This window comes from Lynx rufus, unplaced genomic scaffold, assembly GCF_022079265.1.
Source record: "Lynx rufus isolate CCGP_SWC_20201006 ecotype Redwood Valley unplaced genomic scaffold, mLynRuf1.p SCAF_1, whole genome shotgun sequence".
In the NCBI taxonomy this organism is placed as follows: domain Eukaryota; kingdom Metazoa; phylum Chordata; class Mammalia; order Carnivora; family Felidae; genus Lynx; species Lynx rufus.
In genome coordinates, this window is record NW_025814823.1 from 104,239,939 (window position 1) to 104,263,902 (window position 23,964).

Below are 23,964 nucleotides of genomic sequence, written 5' to 3' on the forward strand. Positions count from 1 at the left end.
TACCCCCAACATGAAGTTGGAATTCACAATGCCAAGATCGAGAGTAGCATGCTTCAGCGTGGGGAGTGGCTCAGTCTGCTCAGCGACCACTTAAGGGTTGAGGTCATGATCTCACAGCTGGTGGGTTCAAACCCAGTGTCTAGATCGGCCCCACCAGTTGGGGAACTGAACACTGGAGAGAAACAACAGTAAATAAAACAGACATTCCAGGGGGGCAAGAAGAAAACAAAATGAAAACAAATACACATGGCTATTGATGTCATGAAGAAAAACAAACGTTTGTTCAAGAGTGAGAATAGAGAATCTTTAGTTAAGGTGTTTGAAGGTGGCCTCCCTGAGAAGGCAGCATTTAATCAGAAAACTGAACCATGTAAGAGAACAACCTGCGCAAAGAATGGAAGTGTCAAGGGTCCGCAAGGCAGAGGCCACAGCAACTGCAATTGCCTTGAACCGTGAACAACAAAGGATGCTTGAGGGACAATGTGCACCGAGCCCAGTGCGCTTGGAGAGCTACCTCACGCGCTGTCTGAAAGTCCCCCCAAGAAGCTACGAGAAGAGTGGATTGAGCAGGAGCAAGAATGGAAGCAAGAAGCCTTGCGTGGAGCATCCTGGTGAGGGATGTGAGGCCAAGGTAGGAATCCCCGACGGCCGCTCTCCATGCACAACCTTATGTTTGCACGAAAACAAAGTTTGAGAGAAAACGTGCCAAACTGTTGGGGAAACAGGAGATTGATTTTCCACGGCGCGGCGCTAGTGGTGCACAGTTTGCAATGATTGTGCATATCCGCCGGCGTTGACCCAGGTATCCGGAGTAGGCCGCGCGCAAGGTCAAAACGGGAGCCGGCCCCTCGCGGGGGCGCCCGAGCAGCCGCCGCCGTCTGGACCTTCCCGCCGCCCCGCCGGAAGTGCTCTCCTGACCCGCCGCGCCACGCCGCGGGAAGATGGCGCAGGACGCCGGCGACATGGAAGATGGGCAGCTTTCGGACTCGGATTCCGACATGACGGTCGCACCCAGCGACAGGCCGCTGCAGGTGCCGGTGAGTGTGAAAGGCGGGCGGGTAATTCGGAACCGGGAGCGCGCAGCCCGGGCTGCGAGGAGGCACGGGCGGCGGTGTGGGTGAGGGGCGGGCGCGCGGAGCCCGGACTGCACAAGGGACGCGCGGCGGTGTGGCTGAGCGTCGGGCGGGCGTCCCCGGCCCGGCACGCGGGCCCTGGCGGCGGGGAGAGGCGCTGGGCGGGGACGCGACAGCGGGCCGTCCGAACCCTGGCGCGGCATTTCGTTGCCAGGCGGGATCGCGTGGCTTTCGGCCTCCTGGAGACTGGCGTGCGGCGGTCGCTTCGCCTGCCCTGCGGTGCTCTGGGTTTCCCGAATTTGCGGAGTTTGCCTGCCGCGGCGCGAGTAGGTTGTCTCGGCCCGGCAGATGTTGCCGAAAATGTATGAGCTGGGGACAGCGGCCAGAAACAGCCTGTGGCACTCCTTTTCGCCTTGGGCAAGTAAGGAGACTGAGGACCGGGAATGAAATTCATCGTATGCACAGGGGCCTGGTTTTCCATAGTCCCAACCGACGCCGCTTCGCCGTGCAATAATGTGACACCCGGTTTTGTATGAACCTCCCCGTTTTTTAAATGGGAGTGTATTTTGATTGCCTGCTAAGTAGCAAGCACTTTGAGCGAGCTTTGTGCTAGGCTGCCTGCCTTCGAAAACTGGCGCCTCTACTGTGTGACCAGTGCCAAGGTATTTAGCCTCGTGCCCCAATTTGTGTAATGGGAATGATAAGAATACGCCGCTGATAGGGTATTTGTTAGGGATTTAGTGAGTCATACAGTGCACAGCAGTGCCTGCCGAATCTTAGATGCCTTAGTTACTTGAACAAGGGAAAACTGGCTCCCGTTCCTGCCTGCCGTTTCTAGCACATACTTGTGTTTAGTGCAAAGTTGTTCCCTTTTGAATGATGTCTTGGGAAATTGATACAAAGGTTTCAGTTTTGGTTTTCAGTCTTTTCCAAGTTGTTTTACATAGATTGACCCATGACTCGGTAAGCTTAATAGCGTGAACTGTGTGCAGTTTTAGAAGTAGTCAGGGCTTCCTATGTGTAGGAGTTTACTATCCAATATCAAAAGAGTATGGTCACAAAACTACAAAGGAAGTTGATTTGTCTAAGCGCAAGAAGGCGTGTTTTGAAACAAAGAAAAATTCTGTCATAACTGTGTTCACCCTAAAATAAAACTTGTCAATTATTTTACCAGCAAAAATGGGATTTACTCTGAAACAGCAGAGAATCACAACTCTGACCAAGCGTTGCTAGGGCAAAACCGTAGGCAAGTGGGAATAAAGAAGAGGAGTGCTCCTTTATAGGGGAGGGGGGAGAGTTGGGAGGGAATAAGCTGGGAGTTTAAAGTATAGTGGCTTTTCATTGGTTGAGTTGGGACAGTCTCTCAGTGGCTGGGCTGTTGCCAGGCTACAAGAAAAGCTTCCGCTTGCTGGGTTAGTAAGGTATAGGCTTCTTTCTGTGTTACGTGCAAGTTATGGTCTTTTCCTGATGATAGGGCAGGAGAACTCCCTCTTCTAGCCTGCTGACCCTAGTTTAGTGAGGTTTCCTTTTATTAATTTTCACAACTGGTACTAAAAATTATGGCGTATGTCATTTTCGAACATTCTGACGATAACTGAAAATAGTGAAAATCTTCCAAGGTGGCAATTAAGAGCTTTGGTAAGTTTTTAGAAAAAAGCCTTAGAACTAAGTGGTGTATTAGCTTTACAAATAAGAATTTGTGGTTTTAAAATGGGAAGATTCCATGTAGAACTTTAGAAAAGTAGGTACTGGATCGGTTTCAGAGATTCATTGAGGATTGTTCTGCTTCACGGTGGTCCCGCTGAATCCCAAAATAACTTGTTTAAAACTGGGGTGTGCTGGGTGCAGCTGATGTGTTTCCTGCAAATTGATTGCATTTCTTTTCACTTGCAGAAGACACTAGGTGGGGACAGCATAGTGAGGCCCTTCCAGGGTACTGCAACGCCTTGTGCACCAGTGTCACATTATCGGACTGTTAAAAGTGTGGATTCCAGTGAGGAGAGTTTCTCTGATTCCGATGATGATAGCTCCCTTTGGAAACGCAAGCGACAGAAATGTTTTAATCCTCCTCCCAAGCCAGAGCCTTTTCAGTTTGGCCAGAGCAGCCAGAAACTACCTGTTCCTGGAGGAAAGAAGGTTAACAACATATGGGGTGCTGTGCTACAAGAACAGAATCAAGATGCAGTGGCCACTGAACTTGGTATCTTGGGAATGGAGGGTACTATTGACAAAAGCCGACAGTCCGAAACTTACAATTATTTGCTTGCGAAGAAACTTAAGAGGGAATCTCAAGAACATACAAAAGAATTAGACAAAGAGCTAGATGACTATATGCACGGTGGCAAAAGAATGGAATCAAAGGAAGAGGAAAACGGGCAAGGTCATCTCAAACGAAAACGACCTGTCAGAGACCGACTAGGGGACAGACTAGAAATGAACTATAAAGGCCGGTATGAGATCACAGAGGATGATTCCCAAGAGAAAGTAGCTGATGAAATTTCTTTCAGGTGAGCGTTAAAATTTGGCCTACAAATGAGTGCTTGGCCAACAATCTTCCGTTTATTGGAAATGAATCTAGGTACATTAAGAATGGTTCTTTTTAAGGTTGAAAAATTTTTTTTTATTTATTTTGGGAGCGTGCGCACGCGTGTGTGTGTGTGTAAGTGATCAGGGGAGGGGCAGAGAGAGGGAGACGGTGGATCCCAAGCAGGCTCCGTGCTGTCATTGCTCCATGCCAGGCTCCATTCCAGGAGCTGTGAGAGTGTGACCTGAGCTGAAACCAAGAGTTCAGTGCTTAACCGACTGAGCCACCAAGGTGCCCCTCTTTTGAGATTTTTAAATTTGAAGGATGGACTCTGGGCTTACTTGGTTATAGGACTATATCTGTGTTTCCTTAAATTTGGACAGGCCTGATAAAATAATTTTGCAAGCTTTTAGGAACTTTTAGCAGCTCTTCCCATTTAGTGCTTATCTTTTTTTTTTTTTTTTTTTTTCAACGTTTATTTATTTTTGGGACAGAGAGAGACAGAGCATGAACGGGGGAGGGGCAGAGAGAGAGGGAGACACAGAATCGGAAACAGGCTCCAGGCTCCGAGCCATCAGCCCAGAGCCCGACGCGGGGCTCGAACTCACGGACCGCGAGATCGTGACCTGGCTGAAGTCGGACGCTTAACCGACTGCGCCACCCAGGCGCCCCTAGTGCTTATCTTTTTAAAAGCTTACGTTTTCAAATTGTGGGGTTTTGTTTTGTTCCTTAGCGTTTTTGTTTTGTTTTTTAGTTTTTTGTAATGTTTATTCCTTTTTGAGAGACAAAGAGTGAGCAAGGGAGGGGCAGAGAGAGAGGGAGACACAGAACCCCACAGGTTCCAGGCTCCATGCTGTCAGTACAGAGCCCAACATGGGGCTCAAACCCACAAACCGTAATACCATGACCTGAGCCGAAGTCGAACACTTAACTGACTGAGTCACTCAGGCACTCCTGTTCTTTAGTGTTTTCAAATACTCATCACCTTTCTTTTATAATTTTATTGAGGAATATTGTACACATGATAAAATTCACCCATTTTGGGTATTGATTTTTTAGCAAATTTATCAGTTTTACAACAATAACCATAAACCACTTTTAAAACATTTCCATCGCCCCAATAAGATCCATCATAACCATATGCCCATTTAAAGCTATTCTTTGTTCCTATCCCAAATAACTGCCAGTGTACTTTCTGTTGGCATAAATTTGAATTTTCTGGACATTTCATATTGTTGGAATCGTGCAGTGTGTATTCTCTTGTGCTGGATTTATTTCACTTAATGCAATATTTTTGAGATTGTCTATGTTGTAGCAGGAATCAACACTTTTTTAATTTATATACATATACAAACATCCATATTGAATTGCTGTTCCAATTCTTGGCTATTATGAATAATGCTCTATGAGCTTTGACATACAGATATTTGGAAACATTTTAATTTCTGTTGGGTAAATACCTAGAATAGAATTTCTTGGTGTGTAGTAAATTGATATTTCATTTTTTTAACAAGCTCAAATTTTGTTTAGCTTTTTATTAGCTCTAAGTCGTTAATGAATAATGTCACTTGAAAACAGATATGGTTCAAGAGTAATATTGGTGGTAGGAAAACAAGTATTTACCTTCCAGGCAAGCCTGTCAATGTTAGTACTGGATTTTTAACCTGCAGAGAAAGTTTGGAATTTGAGCGTTGGAAAGGAATTTAGAGATTTTTATAAACCAAAGACATCACTTTACAGATCAGGACACTGTGAGACCCAGTAGTTCATATGACTTCTCAAAGTCACAGTTGTGTCAGAGAGTCGGAACTAAACCTTAGTCCCTTTGTTCCTAGTCTAGTGCTCTTTCCACAGTAATACAGTGCCTCTTGTTGAGAAGGAGCAAGGAAGCCAGGTCTGGTTAGAGAACTGGTAAAACTCCCATATTAATCCTTTATCTCTCTGGAGTATGGACTCTGACGTTAGAAGTGTTGCTTAGGCTTCCTCTCTTTTTACCTCTCAGTAGTAGGATGAGGATAAGTACCTGTTTCATAAGGTTGTTGACACAATTAGCTGGGATAACGCCTACAAAATTTTTAGGATTGTGTGCATCCCATAATAAGTCAGTAAATATTAGCTATAGCCTTTGTTCCGAGGCAGAGAGACTAAGAGGAAGGTGCTATCCATTTTAAAGCTCCCAGACATCTCTGGGACTTTTAGGCATAATAATTGAAAGGATAGTGTATGTTTTTTAATTGTTTTGAAAAGAATGGACTTACCTTCTTTTGCTTTTAGGTTTGCATTCCCTTTGCTGGATGGGCACATTTATTTTGAAACCACCATAATCCATGAAGGCAAAATGAGGCGAGTTATGAGACTTGAGGTGGAACCTTGAGGTTACTGTCTTCTTGGGTGACCCAAGGTAGCAGCGTTTCCCTATCAGTGATTCTAAGGTTAAATATTGAATATTTCAAAACACAGATGTTAGCAGAATAGGATTTTGATCCTACTTGGGCACTAACCCAGGAGACTAAGGTAGATTTCTTCAACTTTATACAACAAATAAAGAAGTTAATATTACTCTGTTTGTTCCTTATCAGGTTGCAGGAACCAAAGAAAGATCTGATAGCACGAGTAGTGAGGATAATTGGAAACAAAAAGGCAATTGAACTTCTGATGGAAACAGCTGAAGTTGAACAAAACGGCGGCCTTTTCATAATGGTAAGACTACTTTGTTGTTTCCATTTTATATTGTGTTTCGTGTGATTATTTGACAAAATAAACTTATCTCTGATTCTTGGATCTCTTACTTACCAATTTATTGCTGTGTGTTTCAGATTTTAAAAAACTGAATTTAAAAATTCCGTATCATTGGTTTTTGCATTTATTACTTTTCTTACAAAAACCATCCATAAATTGTATCCTGTTAGTGAGTGGTCAACAACACATCTCTTACAGGGTTTGTTGAAAGTTGGGGCTAACATTTTTTTTTTTAATGTTTTTTTAAGTTTATTTATTTTGAGAGAGAGCACAAGTAGGGGAGAAACAGACAGGGAGAGAGAGAATCCCAAGCAGGCTCTGCACTGTCAGCACAGAGCCCGACGCAGGGCTCAAACCCATGAACCGTGAGATCATGACCTGAGCCGAAGTTGGACACTCAACCAACTGAGCCCTCCAGGCGCCCCTTTAATGTTTATTCATTTTTGAGAGACTGAGAGAGACAGAGTGCGAGCACGGGAGAGGCAGAGAGAAAAGGAGACACAGAATCTGAAGCAGGCTCCAGGCTCTGAGCTGTCAGCCCGGGGACCGTACCCACGAACGGTGAGATCATGACCTGAGCCAAAGTCTGACAACTAACTGAGCCACCCAGGTGCCCCGATATGGTATTCCTATTTTTAATTTTTTGAGGGACCTCCATGCTGGTTTTTATAGTGGCTGCACCAATTTACATTCCCACCAACAGCGTACAAAAATTCCCCTTTCCCCGCATTGTCACCAGCAGTTGCTATTTCTTATCTTTTTGATACTAGCCATTCTGACAGGTATGAAGTGAGAAACACTACCATTTGAGAATGGCAGAAAGACCACTATTTTTGCTTAGGCCAGATCACACGCAGTGGCAGTTTATCCTATATAATGGTTTTGGAGATAACGTTTAATTCAGCTTTCACACTGGGAGAGGATGAAGTCTGAATGGCTTCTTTCTTATTTGCTCTTCATGAATCTGAAAAGTAACATCACGTGAAAGTGAGTCAATATCATACTTTAGAAATAGGAAAGAAACCCATTAGAATAGATAGCAGTGGCTAAGGAAATAGCCTGTGAGCATAGATTATAGAAGTTAACAACAAGACAAGTTATAATAGTCACGAAGAGCGCTTGGGTCGTTCAGTTGGTAAACATCTGACTCCTGGGTTCAGCCCAGGTCATGATTTCTAGGTTGATGAGTTCCAGCCCTGCATCGGGCTCTATGCTGGCAGCATGGAGCCTGTTGGGGATCCCCTGCTTGTGCTCTATTTTTCTCTCTCAAAATAGATAAATAAACTTAAAAAAAAATAGTCATGAATGTATTGGCACCCCTTTTTGTGTCACTGCTAATAGTTGAACACAAAGTTATAGATTCATTAATATTTTATTTAAAAAAATTTTTTTAAGCATTTATTTATTATTTTTTTAAATTTTTTTTTTTTAACGTTTATTTATTTTTGAGACAGAGAGAGACAGAGCATGAGCAGGGGAGGGGCAGAGAGAGAGGGCGACACAGAATCTGAAACAGGCTCCAGGCTCTGAGCTGTCAGCAAGCACAGAGCCCGATGCGGGGCTCGAACTCACGAACCGTGAGATCATGACCTGAGCCGAAGTCGGACGCTTAACCGACCAAGCCACCCAGGCGCCCCTGCATTTATTTATTATTAATAGAGATAGAGCGTGAGCATGGGAGGGGTAGAGAGAGAGGAGAGACACAGAATCTGAAGCAGGCTCTGGGCGCTGCTGATAGCACAGACACGGGCTTGAATTCACGAACCGTGAGATCATGACCTGAGCTGAAATCAAGAGTTGGACACCTGACTGACTGAGCTACCCAGGCACCCTGGTACCTGTCTGTTTAAAAGACCCTTTGGCCATTCGTGGAAAGAGTGTATACAGTATCATATTTCTGCTTCTTTTTGTAGAATGGTAGTCGAAGAAGAACACCAGGTGGGGTCTTCCTGAATCTCCTGAAAAATACTCCTAGTATCAGCGAGGAACAAATTAAGGTAAATAAAAACTATAGTGCCCTTGACTTTTAAGACCCATCATAATTTGACTTCTCCTCAGCTTCTTTTAATTCCCATCACCTGTTTTGCCTTAAACTGACCAATTTTGTCATTGTCTCATTTCAAGTAAAACATGTGCCTTTACAAACTCTTCCTCTTCGTTTTCTTCCCTTGCTGAGCAGCGTCACAGTTTCCTTTATGGCCATTTTCCTGGTCGTTTAGCATGTGATTATTTTTTCTAGCCTCCTACAGCCTCTTATTAATGAAAGATTTCAAACATGGAGAATAGATGAAACAATAACGGGATGAATTTCCTGCACTTAAGATTCGGGGTTGTTAATATTTTGAGATTCTTACTTTACAGTTGTTCTTCTGTACCAGTTGGAAAAAAGTAACAAACATCATGACACTCAGCCCTAATTATTGTAGGAAGCAACTGTTAATAATAAGGACACTGTCTTACATTGTATCACCTAAGAGAAAGAAAAACAATTTCTTAGTTAATCAGGTATTGATCGTATTCCAATTTCCTGAATTGTCCCCAGAATGTATTTTCTACCTTTTTTCCCCTCCCTCAAACTCGGATCCCATCTTGATTTTCACATTTCATTTATTGTATCTCTTTCGCTCTCTTTAACTCCACATTTTCTTTCATGATTTAGACATTTTGAAGAGTCTGAGATGGTTGTCTAATAGAATGTACCACATTGTGGTCATTGACTCCTTGTGAATTTGTTTCATTTCATTCCTCTGTCTCCATTAGTTCTTATGAACAAAAGCTAGCCTCTTCACTATTCATCATTTGTACGTTACTAGAATGTCCTCTGGGCATTCTTCTGCAGTGTGAGTTTTTCATGGCTCAGCGTTTATCTTTTAATTTGTTAATTAAGGAACGTGATTACATTTAGCAGATACAATCAAGATTAAGAACTTGCTTCTTGCATAGGAAAGAGGTGATGGACATGGGACACAGATGGTGTATTGGATCAGCTTTGTGTTCTCTTTATTATGACTGGATAGCACATGTCACAGCATTGTGGTTTAGCCGTTTATAATGCTAATGATGACAGGTAAATAAAAGCCACTTCTCTTGAGCTAACGCACCGTCAGCACAGAGCCAGACTTGGGACTCGATCCCAAGGAACCGTGAGATCATGTCCTGATCCGAGATCAAGATCTTGTCAGTCGCTTAACCAACTGAGCCACCCAGGCGCCCCTCAATGTTAGTTTGTTTCCCCACTTTTCTGGCTGTCCACTTCCAGTCATTTTTTTAAAATCTGCTATTGAAATTGCTACAGGAAATGTTACTGTTACCGCACATTTGAAATCTCTTGTCCATACTGCCTTTTTTCCTCCTGAAACAATGACTGGTAGATTTGTAACAATGTCATTTTCCTGAGGAACACGCCTACTGAGTAGTGGGGGGGGGGGGGGGCTTAACTGCTTGCGTTTTCCCTCCTCCACACTGTAATCCCTGACAAAAGGTGTGCACTGAGAAGGAGCATTCTTCTGAGGAACATTAAACATTGTTTCATAGCAGAATGTCCCTGTTTACAGAGAAATAGCAAGGTGAGATAAAAAGAATTCTCTAACATTCAAAATCTGGGTTTTAATCTTAATTTTGCCATTTAGTGATTACATGAATACAAACAGAGCACTTACTTTCTCTCAGCCTTAATTTTGTCATCTATGAAGTGGGGACTGTAATAAGTGCCCTGCCTATTGAATAGAGCTCTGAAAGGATTAAAGAAAGTGGTATCTGGAGAAGATTCTTCTAGGTAACCAAACTTTGGACAGACAGTTTCCACAAGCAGAAGAGAAGAAAATAACATTTATTCACCATGTCTGCAGCACTGGGCCACTTATTTATAGGATTTAATCTGCACCCCATTCTGTCAAAGTAGATGTGCCTGTGTTATGCACAGGACGAGTAATAAAAATGATTAGCCTGGGATTGCACAGAATACTGACTTGAAACAGGTTTTTTTCACTGAATCACATGTCTTTGAAATTCAGTTCTAACTCATTGTGGAGAAAGAGATTTTAATGTTAGTAGGTTATGTTAAACTACCAGAAACATTGCGTTGTAACAGCAAACGTAGAAACATTTGGAATACCTAATAATTAAAGAATGTTGACCAAGAGGGACATTTTTTGAAGTTTATTTATTTTAAGTAATCTCTGCACCCACTGTGGGGCTCGAACTCACAACCCTGAGATCAAGAGTTGCATGTTCTTCTAAGCCAGCCAGGCATACCCCAAGAGGGACATTTTTAAAAGGACTGCCCTGGGGCGCCTGGGTGGCGCAGTCGGTTAAGCGTCCGACTTCAGCCAGGTCACGATCTTGCGGTCCGTGAGTTCGAGCCCCGCGTCAGGCTCTGGGCTGATGGCTCAGAGCCTGGAGCCTGTTTCCGATTCTGTGTCTCCTTCTCTCTCTGCCCCTCCCCCGTTCATGCTCTGTCTCTCTCTGTCCCAAAAAAATAAATAAACGTTAAAAAAAAAAAAAAATTTAAAAGGACTGCCCTTTAGCCTCTATTTTTGTGAAGCATTAAAAAAAATTTTTTTTCCGACATTTAGTTTATTTTTTGAGAGGGAGAGAAAGAGCATGCATCGGGGAGGGGCAGAGAGAGAGAGAGGGAGACACAGAATCGGAAGCAGGCTCCAGGTCCCGGGCTGTCAGCACAGAGCCCCACACAGGGCTCAAACCCAAGAATGGCAAGATCATGACCTGAGCCGAAGTTGGACGCCCAACCAGCTGAGTCCCCCCAAAGCACCCCTTTTCACAGCATTTTTAAGAAAAGGAGAAAAATGCAGTATTATTCAAGTTTTTTGAAAGGCAAAGTACAGGGGCGCCTGGGTGGCGCAGTCGGTTAAGCGTCCGACTTCAGCCAGGTCACGATCTCGCGGTCCGTGAGTTCGAGCCCCGCGTCGGGCTCTGGGCTGATGGCTCAGAGCCTGGAGCCTGTTTCCGGTTCTGTGTCTCCCTCTCTCTCTGCCCCTCCCCCGTTCATGCTCTGTCTCTCTCTGTCCCAAAAATAAAAAAAAAAAAAAGAAAGGCAAAGTACAAATTTATAATGAAAAAGAGGCATGGGACAATTAGTTGATATGTAAAATAGCAAAAAGTTACCAATGATTTGGTCTACTTTAGGGGGTTTTAAATGTTTTGGCTTTTAAGGTTTTCCTTTGTTTTTCCAAATTTTATGCATGGTGCATGGCTTGAGTAGTTTTGTTATTAGAGGAAAAAACCTAAAGCAAATAGTATTTCATCATAGGTCATTTTAAGTGTCATCAAATGATAATGTTATAATTGTTCTTTGATCACTATAATGCTAACATTCAGTCTGTAGAATTTGGAAGGAAGCGGGAGCTGAATTGAGTGGGTCTTTTTGCCTTTTTAAAATTTGTGTTTTGGTATGTGACGTACCATTTTGTTTTGGTTTGTAATTAAGTTTTGTTTTGGAAAGTATAAAGTTTGAGAGAAAAAAAAGAACGAGTAGTTAAAAATAAATTAATTTGCTATATATATATGTATATATATACATGCGCGCACACACACACACTTTTTTTTTTAAATGTCTATTTATTTATTTTGAGACCGAGAGCATGTGCACATGTAAATGAGCAGGGGAGGGACAGACAGAGGGGGAGAGAGAATCCCAAGCAAGCTCTGTGCTGTGAGCACAGAGCCCAATGCAGGGCTCGATCCCACAAACCATGCGACCATGACCTGAGCCAAAATCAGGAGTCAAGACGCTTAACTGACTGAGCCACCCGGGCACCCCTTAGCTGCTATATTTTTTAAAAGTTTGGCTGTAATGGTCCCCCTCTGCAAATAGCATACAGTTGAGGTTCTTAACTTGTAAAATTAATTATATATACGTAGGAAAAGACTGCCCTCAGATTATCTCTTGTTTGCATTTGTCATAACAACACTAACAACAGGTTACAACATTTCTTTGGGCCGTTTCCCAGTTTGTTCTATCACATTCATAACCCATGGAATGCAGTTCCTTTTAAAAAGTCTTGATATATTTGGAGTGAAAAGGGCAACTTTATAATTTTACTGAGTGTTGCCAAGCATTGTACTACTTACAATTGTTGTTATCAACATGCTCAGATGTGCTTTCCCATGAAATGGAAATGCTTCTCCTTGCAGCTTCTTTTTCTCTCTCCGCTTGAAGGTTAAGTAGACTCTTTAAAAGATTGTGAATTGTCACTCTTCTGTGAAGGCAACGCAGTCGGTTTTAAGAATGTGAATTTGGAGAGCTACTAGATGAGCTAACTGTTTATACCTTCACCTGTTGGCTCTGCAGTCTTGTGCCTCACTTTCCTCATCGGATTTTAATGTATGTGCTGCCGATGCGGGCACTCTCCCTTTCCTCGTCAGAAAAGGATAATACCCACTCCATGAGCTTCTGGTGAGAATGAACAGTTCTTAGCACCATGCCTGGCATGTAAATGTGCCTGTTCAGTAAATGGTTGCCAGCCTCATTTTCCTCTCGTCACTTTCTTGTGTCCTTCCTCCACTTCTTAACACGTGTACCCTCCTTCTCCACCTCCAATCCCTTGTCCTTTCTCTAGCAAATACTTTTAGTCCTCCTGTCCACCAAAGCGTTCATCTTCTGAAGCTTTCCCTTGTCTCCTTAAGAGTTCCTTACTCCTTCCTCTGCTAATTCTGTGTGCTGCTTGTAACTACTTAGCATGAATTTTTGGAGAGGGTCCCCTTTATTTCACCGTCTTCCACAGTGGTTTTTATAAACAAGGAGGGATTTGTGATTTGTGCACTTTAAGAACATAATAGAGACTGACTTGGTTACAGCTTTTAATAATCCCTTCCCAGAAGGTAATAGGGTGCCCATCCTACCTTCTGTTTTAAACCTTTGAACCTGCTCTGTCTTAGCAGTCATTTTTGGCCTTCTCTTCAGATCCCTGACCTACTTTTCTTTCTTTTGTACCCTCTGAATCTACACTTCTCCACCTGTATCAAGGTTCCCAGAGGCTATTTTAACGTTTTTCCATGTAATAGTTTAATAAAACGCATTTTCCACTTCAGCTCTCATCTGCTGGCAGTTTTGCCTCTTGGAGGAGGTGAGGATGTTTGGCAATGCCTGGAGAAGTGTTTGGTTGTCACAGTTTGGGGATGGGTGGATATATGCTAGAGGGTAGAGGCCAGGCATGCTGCGGAACACCTTGCAGTGCGCGTGGCAGACTGCCACAGCGGTTGCCAAGGTGGAGGGCCCTGGACTAACAATCTCGTATTTTTGTGTTATAAAATCCCTTTTCTGTAACTTCCTGGAATATATCCTAGTGCTGACTGTATTGTGTTTATGCCTTGTGGTCTAAGTTTTTGACAGATTTATGTGCCCACGTTAATTACAGTGACATTTTTTAAGGAATGGATTTTTTCCATTGTGTAGGTTACGTGATCATACTTAGTCACACATTTCAGGTGTTGCTTGGTTTCTTAGCATGCGCAGTCATGTATGGTTATTATGGCAGTTTCCAAGTTAGTACACTTTGTTTCAAAGACTTGTGTTTTTCTTGTGACAAATTAGATTTTCTTTAACTCCTGAATGACGTGATTTTCCTGCTGTCTCGTCCCACGTAGGAAACCTGTAGCTCTGATGGTATGTTATGGTTGAATAAGCGTGGGCCCCGGAGTGAACATGGGGTTGAGTTGGAATTACGGCTTCATCCTCTGTCTGCAGTGGGGACTCCCCTACTGTCTTAGACTCTGTGCGTCATTTACGAGTCTAATAATATTTCCTTGTTTTTTGTGAGAGATGGAGATCACGAAGAGTCCACCTTGTACCAAACATTTAATAAACGGTCCTTCTTGCTTAAGGTTGTTCCTTTATTGTAGGACATTTTCTACATTGAAAATCAAAAGGAGTATGAAAATAAAAAGGCTGCTAGGAAGAGAAGAACACAAGTGTTGGGGAAAAAGATGAAACAAGCTATTAAAAATCTAAATTTTCAAGAAGATGATGACACATCACGAGAAACTTTCGCAAGTGACACCAACGAGGCCCTGGCCTCTCTTGATGAGCCGCAGGAAGGCCACGGAGAGACCAAGTTGGATGCAGAGGAAGCTATCGAGGTCGATCATTCTCACGATTTGGACATCTTTTAGTACATTTTGAGGATTAAGCCTTTCTAGAATAACCTTGTAATAAGCCATTTCTACTGAGATTGCTTCATTTTACTTTGCACTGATAAACCTAAAAATCTGGACAGAAAGAACTGTTTTCTTGCTGAAAATAATGTTGAATTTGTGGGAAGATGAATGTTATTGATAGACCCATTTCTCATGTCTGACAAAATATTTAAAAGTATATAGCAGAGATTTAATTTCTCAATCTGTTGCATGTGTTAGTTATTACTAGTTGATAATTACTTTTGTCCAGGTCATTGTAACATGCCATTCAAAAAGTTGTTTTCTTTTTTTGATTTATCTTTGTAGCGAATTATGATTGGTTTCAAAACATTCCGTAAAAAGATCTTAATAAGGCACATAAATTGTTAAACTGTTACAAATGCATTCAAATTTAGTTTTTCTGTGTTCTGAGAACTTTCAAGCAATTTTAAGGACAGAGACAAAATAGGTTTATACTCATCAGTATAAACTTATTTGTCAGGAAGTAAATTAACATCAGAAGCTTTTCAAAGAAGTCTTCATTCTTAACTTTTTTTTGACTTCCTTTAAATTAACTCGATCTTACACTGAATACTGAATGTGATCCATACCTGTGTAATTATCATGTACATTTAAAAAATTCCCGGTGGTTGCCTGCCTAAGACTGCTTTACCTTATGTTAAGGAAATTGGGTATTAAAAATGTTACATCTGCCTGAAGTGTCAAATTACTCATTCTTATTGAAGGAAATAAAAGTAGTTAAGGTGTTCCAAGGGTTGACTTTAGTCTACAAAATAGATTAGGCAAAAATATGTAAGAAGCAATTGTAAACTCTTCTTTACAGATAGTTCTTGAAGTTTTTCTTTAGTTCCTGGAATACATAGTCATTGAAGTTGGATCTAAGGATACAAGTGGGAAAAGAAGAGGAAAATGATTATTGGTTGCTTTTTATTCATGACGAACACAAAAATAAAACTAGATTTTGTGCAGTGACTTTTTTTTTTTTTTTAAGATTTATTTATTTATGTAGTGTCTATACCCAGCACGGGGCTCAAACTCGGCGTTGTGAGTTCAAGAGACTCAGGCAGCTCTCAGCCAGGTGCCCCTCAAGTGACTGTTTTTGAAACCTCAGACATGCTTTCATAAAATTGCTATAACCAAGGGAAGAAAAGTATTTTAAATACGTAACTGAATATTGTTTCTGAGATTCTTTATGAGAGGTGATCTTAAAGGTATGTTACGTTGGGATAGGGCACCTGAGTGGCTCAGTCATTTGAGCGTCGGACTCCATTTCGGCTCAGGGCGTGATCTCCCGGTTCGGGAATTCAAGCCCTGCATCGGGCTCTGTGCTGACAGTGCGGCGCCTTCTTGGGGTTCCCTGTCTCCCTCTCTCTCTGCCCCTTCACCCTTGCCTCAAAAATAAATAAATAAACATTAAAAATAATAAGAAACGTGTCATACTTTGGGAAAAATAACATCCAGTTAAGTGCTAGTTTATATGCCACACGTTCATGTAAATACTGCTAATATTTCTAGTTACACTTGTTGAAGAATTACAGTCTAGTTCATCTTCACTAAATGGACCATCCTGGTTCATTTTCACCAACAGTTGTTACCTTACTATCTGGAAACTGTACGGGCTTCTGGTATGGATTAAACCCTAACGTTAAATGCAAACCAACAGTTGAGGTCTTTAGTTTTTTAGGAATCCATTCCATATTATTATTTCATCTTGGATTCTTACCCTGTACTTCTGCCACAAGGTACTGAAGGTTCGAAAAAAACGAACAAACCTGTCAAAATGATTCTGCAAAATCTTTCCTTTTTAAAAAACACTTATTTTGGGGAGAGCACAAGTGGGTAAGGGGGCAGAGAGAGGGGGACAGGATCAGAAGCAGGCTCTGCACTGACAGGGTGACAGCAGCGAGTCCGATGCGGGGCTCGAACTCACCAACAGTGAGATCATGACCTGAGTTGAAGTCGGACGCTCAACCGACTGAGCCACTCAGGTGCCCCACTGCAAAATCTTTCTGAAATGACCCAGAGAAGGATATCAATTGGTGTTCACCGGTACCTCTGTATAGAAACTGTGACTTCCTGGAATTCTCCAAATACCCATTGCAGCCATACGCTGAGGGAATTGATACCAAATGTTCAGCAGGATTTTTGACGTGTCCCAGATCGGTTTATTCATTAGTGTGAAAGAACTGCCTTAACCTCACAAAAGAGATGCAATTCAGGTTCAGTATCATGGGTGGCAAGTTCAAGTTAGGGAACAAAGGTACCACATGGAGCCCTGTGAACTCCACCGAAAGCAGCCTCTGGAAAAAGAAGCCCCAAGATGGGGATACTGCTGTTGGCTGATGGCTCTAACAGCCCCATAAGCCTTCTTTTCATGTCCAGGTCACCCCAGGACTGAGTACATGTATGAAAAAGACTCTTACTGTGATCCTTCCTCTTTAAAATAGCATCTTGGGAGGCGCCTGGGTGGCTCAGTCGGTTGAGCGTCCAACTTCGGCTCAGGTCATGATCTCATCGTCCGTGAGTTCAAGCCCCACGTCGGGCTCTGTGCTGACAGCTCAGAGCCTGGAGCCTGCTTCGGATTCTGTGTCTCCCTCTCTCTCTAACCCTCCCCTGTTCATGCTCTGTCTCTCTGTCTCAAAAATAAATACACATTAAAAAAAATAAATAAATAAAATAAAATAGCATCTTGGGCCCCGGGTGGCTCGGTCAGTTCAGCGTCTTCAGCTCAGGGCATGATCTCGCGGTTTGTGGATTTGAGCCCTGCGTTGAACTCTGTGCTGACCGTGCGGAGCCTGCTTCGGAACTTCTGTCTCCCCCTCTCTTTGCCCCTCCCCTGCTTGTGTATTCTCTCCCTCTCAATAATAAACATTTAAAAAATAGTAATAATAAGTAAAATAGCATCATGGCCACTACCTCAAAGTCGAGGATCTACCCATCCGCTCCTCGGTCACCTCAATCACCTGTTGTTGCTGCCTGGAGTCCTCACCATCAGCTCCCCGTGGAGGTGTACATCCACGGCCAGGTTCTCCTGAAGGAATTTCTCCACCTCTGTGTCTGCTTTTGTTTATTTGTGCCTGATGATTCACACCACTGACGGTGAACACCAGCGTCCTGCTGGGGAAGGCGGTATGCCCTCTGGAAACTGCAGGGTTTGGGGATTCGTCGAGGTCTTCTGCTTCCAGACCTGCTCCAGAAGCAAGGTGACCTGGTCAGAATGGAGTGAGGGTCCTATTGGGGTACAAGCCAGAGTTTGGAGTCCTCTCCAACACTTCAACGTTGAGGATTCTTTATATTTTTACCTATTAAAATTACTCTTCTCTGAACCTTTCTGCCCATTCAAATCTAGAAATGTCTAACCATCCAGAAGCTTCTGGCTGGCTCAGTTGGTAGAGAATGCAACTCTTGGTCCTGGGGTTGTGAGTTTGAGCCCCATGTTTGGTGAGGAGATTACTTTAAAAAAAAAAAAAAGAAAAAGAAAAAAGAGGGGTGCCTAGGTGGCCCAGTCGGTTAAGAGTCCGATTCTTCATTTCAGCTCGGGTCGTGATTTCATGGTTTGTGAGTTCGAGCCCCAGGTCCAGTTCTGCGCTGACAGTGTGGAGCCTGCTTGGGATTCTCTCTCTCCTATTCTCTCTGTCCCTTCACCCACCCCTTCTCAAATTAAATAAATAAATAAGAAAGAAATGTCTATCCAAACTATTGCCAGGTATATATTCAGTTAATACTCTCACCAAACTGGCCGTAATTCTTATGCTCAGGCTTTTTTTTTTTTTAAATCTTTTTTTAACATTTATTTATTTTTGAGACAGAGACACAGAGTGTGAGCAGGGGAGGGGCAGAGAGAGAGGGAGACCCAGACTCCGAAGCCAGCTCCAGGCTCTGAACTGTCAGCACAGAGCCCGATGTCGGGCTCGAACTCACAAAGTGTGAGATTATGAGCTGAGCCGAAGTCAGATGCTTTAACTGACTGAGCCACCCAGGTGCCACTCAGCCTAACTTCTTACTTGCTGGCTATGGGATCAATCCTAATAACCTTCCACCTACTAATAACCCTCCACCTCTCATGGCGATTTAAGTGTCATTCCTCTAAGACACAGTCGCTGTGATAAAATGAGTTTTTATAATCTCCAATATTCTGCAATATATCTCAGATCTTCAGGGGTAAGATGGCTTGAATTGGCTTGGATCGAAACATATTTGACTCCCACTCATGAAGTGTGTGTGTAAGCAGTCGGTAGCAAACATAAATGACACACAACCACTATGCCTAAGTAAGAAAATAAGCTAAGGGCAAATAAAGAATGTGAACATGGAGGGCTTCTTTGTGAATAATAATGATACAGTCCAGAGTGCCATCTAGTATGCTTGTGTCAAATTTGTACTATGTCCGGAAGCATCCTCATTTTTGAAAAATTGTTCATGATGGGAACGTTTTAGTCATGCAGCTATAACATCACTAAAAATGGCTGAAAACTCCACGTTCTTTTTTTTTTTTTGAAATGTCAAACATGTAATTCTTTAACTTTTTTTTTAATGTTTTTATTTATTTTTGAAAGAGAGAGAAAGAGCATGGGCGGGGGAGGAGCAGAGAGAGGGGAGACACAGAATCAGAAGCAGGCTCCAGGCTCTGAGCTGTCAGCACAGAGCCCGATGCGGGGCTCGAACTCACAGACCGCGAGATCATGACCTGAGCCAAAGTCCGGACGCTCAACCGACTGAACCACCCAGGCGCCCCTGAAAACTCCACATTCTTAATCAACTGCTGATGTAACTGCTGTGGGTTGCTATGAAGTTAGCAAAACAGTGTGATGTCTGAGGCAGCAATGTCATCATAATTACATGAGTGCGTTAGTGAAGTTCTAGATGAGAATTCTGTCCCTCCTGGAGGTGATGGCTTCGGGGAAGGACACGTGTCCTATCTTACCTAAGCTTGCCAACAGCTGCACTGATGAGAGTTCATATAAGCCTTCTAATGAGTGAGGACCTGGGCGTTCTGGATTGAGGGGGGTTTATTCCTTGTTCTGTTTGCAATCCCAGAGCTACAAAGATAAGGACAAACATTTTGTGCTTCCTTTGGCCTCTGTATGGAAAACTTTGTGTCCCAGAGGGAAACAATGTATATGCAGGGAGAAAGCAAGTCTGACCTGAGTGTAAAGCAGATACTAAATTCAGAAGCTGGTTTTTGTGGCTGGTCAGAGACTTCTTGTAGGCCTGGGGAAAATCATGGAGTCTGCTGCCTTTTCCCTTACTATCAGGTTAAATGAAAACTGAGAGCAAATTGTAAAGGACAGCGTGCAGTTGGAGGCTCAGATATCCAGCCCGGACTCTGGCTCTTGGTGATACTTGGAGATTTAGTGGGTTCATTATTAGATGAGCCTCAAACAGTGCCATAGCTCTGTGTCCTGAAGCTATGGGGATCCACACATCATGGATGCAGCAATAATGCTAAAACAATTATATTTAACTCACAAGATATCCTTCCTTCCTGCCTTCCCAATCTCCAGGTGTGCTCCAAATGCTGGGGTTCATTTGCCACGGTTTTCAGTAAAGCACGGGATGATCCCAAGACGTTATGTTATGCCTTGGAAAGAAAATATGAAATTCAGGAACATGAATCTGAAGGTATTTTCCTCTAAATGTTCATAATAAAAAATTCATAATTATAGTATAATTTAATATATCTATGAATAGACATATCTATAACTATACAAAAGCTATTTTTTAAGCTTATTTATTTATTTTGAGAGAGAGTGGGAGAGGGGCAGAGATGGAGAGAGAGAGAGAGAGAGAGAGAGAGAATATCCCAAGCAGGCTCCACGCTGTCTGTACAGAGCCCAACAAGGGACTCAAACTCACAAACCCTGAGATCATGACCTGAGCCAAAATCAGGAGTCAGACACTTAACCAATGGAACCACCCAGGCACCCCTACAAAAGCTATTTTTAAATTCATATTTATTTTTTCCAGCTTTATAGGGAATAATACAGAAATACACATTTTTTAAATGCACAGTGTGATGACTTAATAAACATACACACTGTGGAATCATTACCAGGCTCAAGATAATTAACACATTCATCACCTCACATAGTTAACTCTTTTTTTCTCCTGGTGAACATAAGATCCACTCTCTGCAACTTTCAAGTATGCAATACTGTGTTATTAACAGTATTCAGTTACCATGCTGAAATGAGATCTTCAGACCTTCTTATTCTTATAAGGGTAAGTTTGTGCCCTTTGACTTGTGTCTCCCCACTCCCCCTCCCTCCTGGCAACCACCATTCTCCTGTCTGACAAAAACTATTTGATGTACTTTCATGTGAACTTGCAAGGAAGAGTTAAATAGCATTATCTATTCAAATAACCCAAAGATGAACTTAAAATCGATATTCCAAAAGATTTCAGAGCTCTCTGTCTACCTTTCTGTCCACATAATGCCAACTCACAGTTAAGAACGGACTTAATTAGGGGCGCCTGGGTGGCTCAGTCGGTTGAGCATCCGACTTCAGCTCAGGTCCTGATCTCACTGTGCAGACGGCTCAGAGCCTGGAGCCTGCTTCCGATTCTGTGTCTCCCCCCTGTCTCTGTCCCTCCCCCACTCAAGCGCTGTCTGTCTCTGTCTCTCAAAAACTAATAAACATTAAAGAAAATTAAAAAAAAAAAACCGGACCTAATTAATATTAATGAAGTATGTCATTAATATTAAAGCTGTGGTACAGAGCATGCATTTTTAAAGCTGTACTGCATATGTGGGTTGAGAGCTACAGGAACAGTTTGGCTAGATTTACAGATAAGACTCACTGCCCATTCACTGCTGCTATTCAGTATTTTCAAAGCATTTTCCAAATTCAGATGAGCTGATCACTTGTGAAAAGCTAAGTTGTTTCTTTGAAGGGGAATAGAATCTATTGTAATAATCAGACTATAATAGGAGACTTCAAATTAGGATTCCTAGGGGCGCCTGGGTGGCTCAGTTAGTTGGGTGTCCAACTTCAGCTCAGGTCGGGATCTCGCGGTTTGTGAGTTCGAGCCCCACGTTGGACTCTGTACGGATGGCTCGGAGCCTGGGGCCTGCTTCAGATTCTGTGTCTCCCTCTCTCTCTGCCTCTCCCCTACTCGCACTCTCTCAAAAAAATAAATACACATTTTAAAAAATGACCATTTTATATTTGAGAAAATTGAGTCTCACAGCAGGGCAAATGACTTGTACACGGTCATAAGCAGTAAGTAAGTACATAAGTAGTCAGCAGTCCACACTGCTCTTGTGGATGGTCCAGACACCAGCCAGAGAGCATGCTTTAAAAAAAAGGCGGGGATGGGGGCGCCTGGGTGGCGCAGTCGGTTAAGTGTCCGACTTCAGCTCAGGTCATGATCTCGCGGTCCGTGAGTTCCAGCCCCGCGTCGGGCTCTGTGCTGACCGCTCAGAGCCTGGAGCCTGTTTCGGATTCTGTGTCTCCCTCTCTCTCTGACCCTCCCCCATTCATGCTCTGTCTCTCTCTGTCTCAAAAATAAATAAACGTTAAAAAAAAAAAAAAAAAAGGCCGGGATGTTATGTTGCTCTGTCCCTCAGACCTTCCTCCTTAGCGGGGTTAGTTAGAAAAACTATCGGGGAATCTCCATCTTCATCTAATAAAGTGCTGTTTGGTGTGAATTATAGCAGATTTTTCCCCCCTTAGCACGCAGAAGTGTGTGGGATCCACGCTGGCCCTTTCGAAGACTCTCTGTTTTTGAATCACAGAGAAAGGCTTTGTCATGGGGAAGATCGAAAAGTTGTCTTAAAGAAAGACCCACCAGAAATAAAAATTGCAGATATGCCTCTACATTCACCGCTCTCCAAATACCAAAGCACTGTGATTTCCCACGGCGTCAGGAGGCGTCTGGTCTGATGAAAGAATAAAGTGCCGAGGTGTTTCAATCTCAATCTCTTCCTTTTCCCATAAATGTTGAAGGCCATCGTATGATTGTATTTCACCTACAGGTTCCATTTGTTTAAAGGCTATAAGTCAGTTGTACATTTTATATACTACGAAAGCTTTTTTTTTAATGTTTATTTATTTTTGAGAGAGGAAGAAAGCATGCGAACGAGGAAGGGGCAGAGAGAGAGGGAGACAGAGGATCCCAAGCGGGCTCTGTGCTGAGAGCAGAGAGCTCAACGTGGGGCTTGAACTCACGAACCATGAGATCATGACCTGAGCTGAAGTTGGACCTTCTGACCCACCCAAGAGCCTGTCTACTTTATAAAGGCTTTTGAAAGGAGATAGGCTCTGCAAACATCTAAGATAAAGTGGGGAGGCAAGGCAAACTCTCCCTGAAATTAATTTCACGCCAAATACTGAAGAACCCGAGGATGCATCCAATCCAACCATCTATCCTCACCGTGTTCCTCTTTGTCTTGTCCTCACCCCTTCGTTGTTCATCCCCTCCAAAACTCAGCCTCAGACAAGCCAAGCTGAAACAGAGTGGCAGGACGTGGGATTGTTTCGCCTACTTTTCCGACTGCCCCAACGCCATGTTCCTGCCCCACCTCGCCAACACACTTCCCCCCACCAAGTCTCTGCATCCTGGTAACTCATCACCATGGTAACTGGCAGTTTGGCAGATACCTCTTTGATACACCGCATGATTTTCTACCGGCTCACTGTATCTAAGTATCAATTTCCTGTAGCAAAGAATGGATAAACATAATTCAAAAACGTAAAGACGACCATATGCAAATGGTACACCACTGTGGAAGACGGTGTAGTGGTTTCTCAGGCAGTTAAACATAGAAGAATTCCCTCATGATCCAGCATTTCCACCTCTGGGTATATGCCTAAAAGAATTGAAGGCAGGGGGGCACGCGGCTGGCCCAGTCTGTAGATCTTTCAACTCTTAATCTTGGGGTTGTGTGTTTGAGCCCCACATTGGGTGTAGAGATAACTTTAAAAAGTCTTAAAGGGGCGGCTGGGTGGCTCAGTCAGTTATGCATCCGGCTTCGGCTCAGGTCATGATCTTGTGGTTTGTGAGTCCCAGCCCTGCATCAGGCTCTGTGTTGACAGCTCAGAGTCTGGAACCTGCTTCGGATTGTGTCTCTCTCTCTCTCTCTCTCTCTCTCTCTCTCTCTCTCTGCCCCTCTCTTGTTCACACTCTGTCTCTCTCTCTCTCTCTCTCTCTCAAAAATAAATGTTAAAAAATTATTTTTAAGTCTTTAAAAAAAGAATTGGGATGCCTGGGTGGCTCAGTCGGTTAGGCGCCTGACTCTTGATTTTGGCTCAGGTCATTATCTCCTGGTTGGTGAGTTCGAGCCCTGCATCAGGCTCTGTGTTGACAGCTCAGAGCCTGGAACCTGCTTTGGTTATGTATCTTTCTCTCTCTCTCTCTCTCTCTCTCTCTCTCTCTCTCTCTCTCTTTCTCTTTGCCCCTCTCTTGTTCACACTCTTTCTCTCTCTCTCAAAAATAAATAAATGTTAAAAAATTATTTTTAAGTCTTTAAAA

At 43.1% G+C, this 23,964-nt stretch overlaps 2 protein-coding genes across 2 annotated transcripts; both read left to right on the top strand.

Moving 5' to 3' along the window:
• Positions 1–892: 892 nt before the first annotated feature.
• On the top strand, positions 893–15,462 carry PHAX (phosphorylated adaptor for RNA export). The gene is made up of 5 exons (XM_047084038.1): positions 893–1,037; positions 2,967–3,580; positions 6,177–6,297; positions 8,250–8,333; positions 14,197–15,462. Exons 1-5 carry the CDS (start codon positions 942–944, stop codon positions 14,464–14,466), a joined length of 1,185 nt encoding a protein of 394 aa, XP_046939994.1. The 5' UTR covers positions 893–941; the 3' UTR covers positions 14,467–15,462.
• Positions 15,463–19,353: 3,891 nt separating this feature from the next.
• Positions 19,354–22,567, top strand: TEX43 (testis expressed 43). The gene is made up of 3 exons (XM_047094035.1): positions 19,354–19,466; positions 19,995–20,112; positions 22,167–22,567. The coding sequence occupies exons 1-3, from the start codon at positions 19,354–19,356 to the stop codon at positions 22,374–22,376; spliced, it is 441 nt and encodes a 146-aa protein (XP_046949991.1). The 3' UTR covers positions 22,377–22,567.
• Positions 22,568–23,964: the final 1,397 nt, after the last annotated feature.

Coding starts and splice junctions, on each gene's coding strand:
- PHAX (XM_047084038.1), top strand. CDS start 942: ATGGCGCAGGACGCCGGCGACATGGAAGATGGGCAGCTTTCGGACTCG. Junction 3,581..6,176: donor GCTGATGAAATTTCTTTCAG/GTGAGCGTTAAA, acceptor GTTCCTTATCAG/GTTGCAGGAACCAAAGAAAG. Junction 8,334..14,196: donor TCAGCGAGGAACAAATTAAG/GTAAATAAAAAC, acceptor CCTTTATTGTAG/GACATTTTCTACATTGAAAA.
- TEX43 (XM_047094035.1), top strand. CDS start 19,354: ATGAGAATTCTGTCCCTCCTGGAGGTGATGGCTTCGGGGAAGGACACG. Junction 19,467..19,994: donor TCATATAAGCCTTCTAATGA/GTGAGGACCTGG, acceptor CCCAATCTCCAG/GTGTGCTCCAAATGCTGGGG. Junction 20,113..22,166: donor TCAGGAACATGAATCTGAAG/GTATTTTCCTCT, acceptor TTCCCCCCTTAG/CACGCAGAAGTGTGTGGGAT.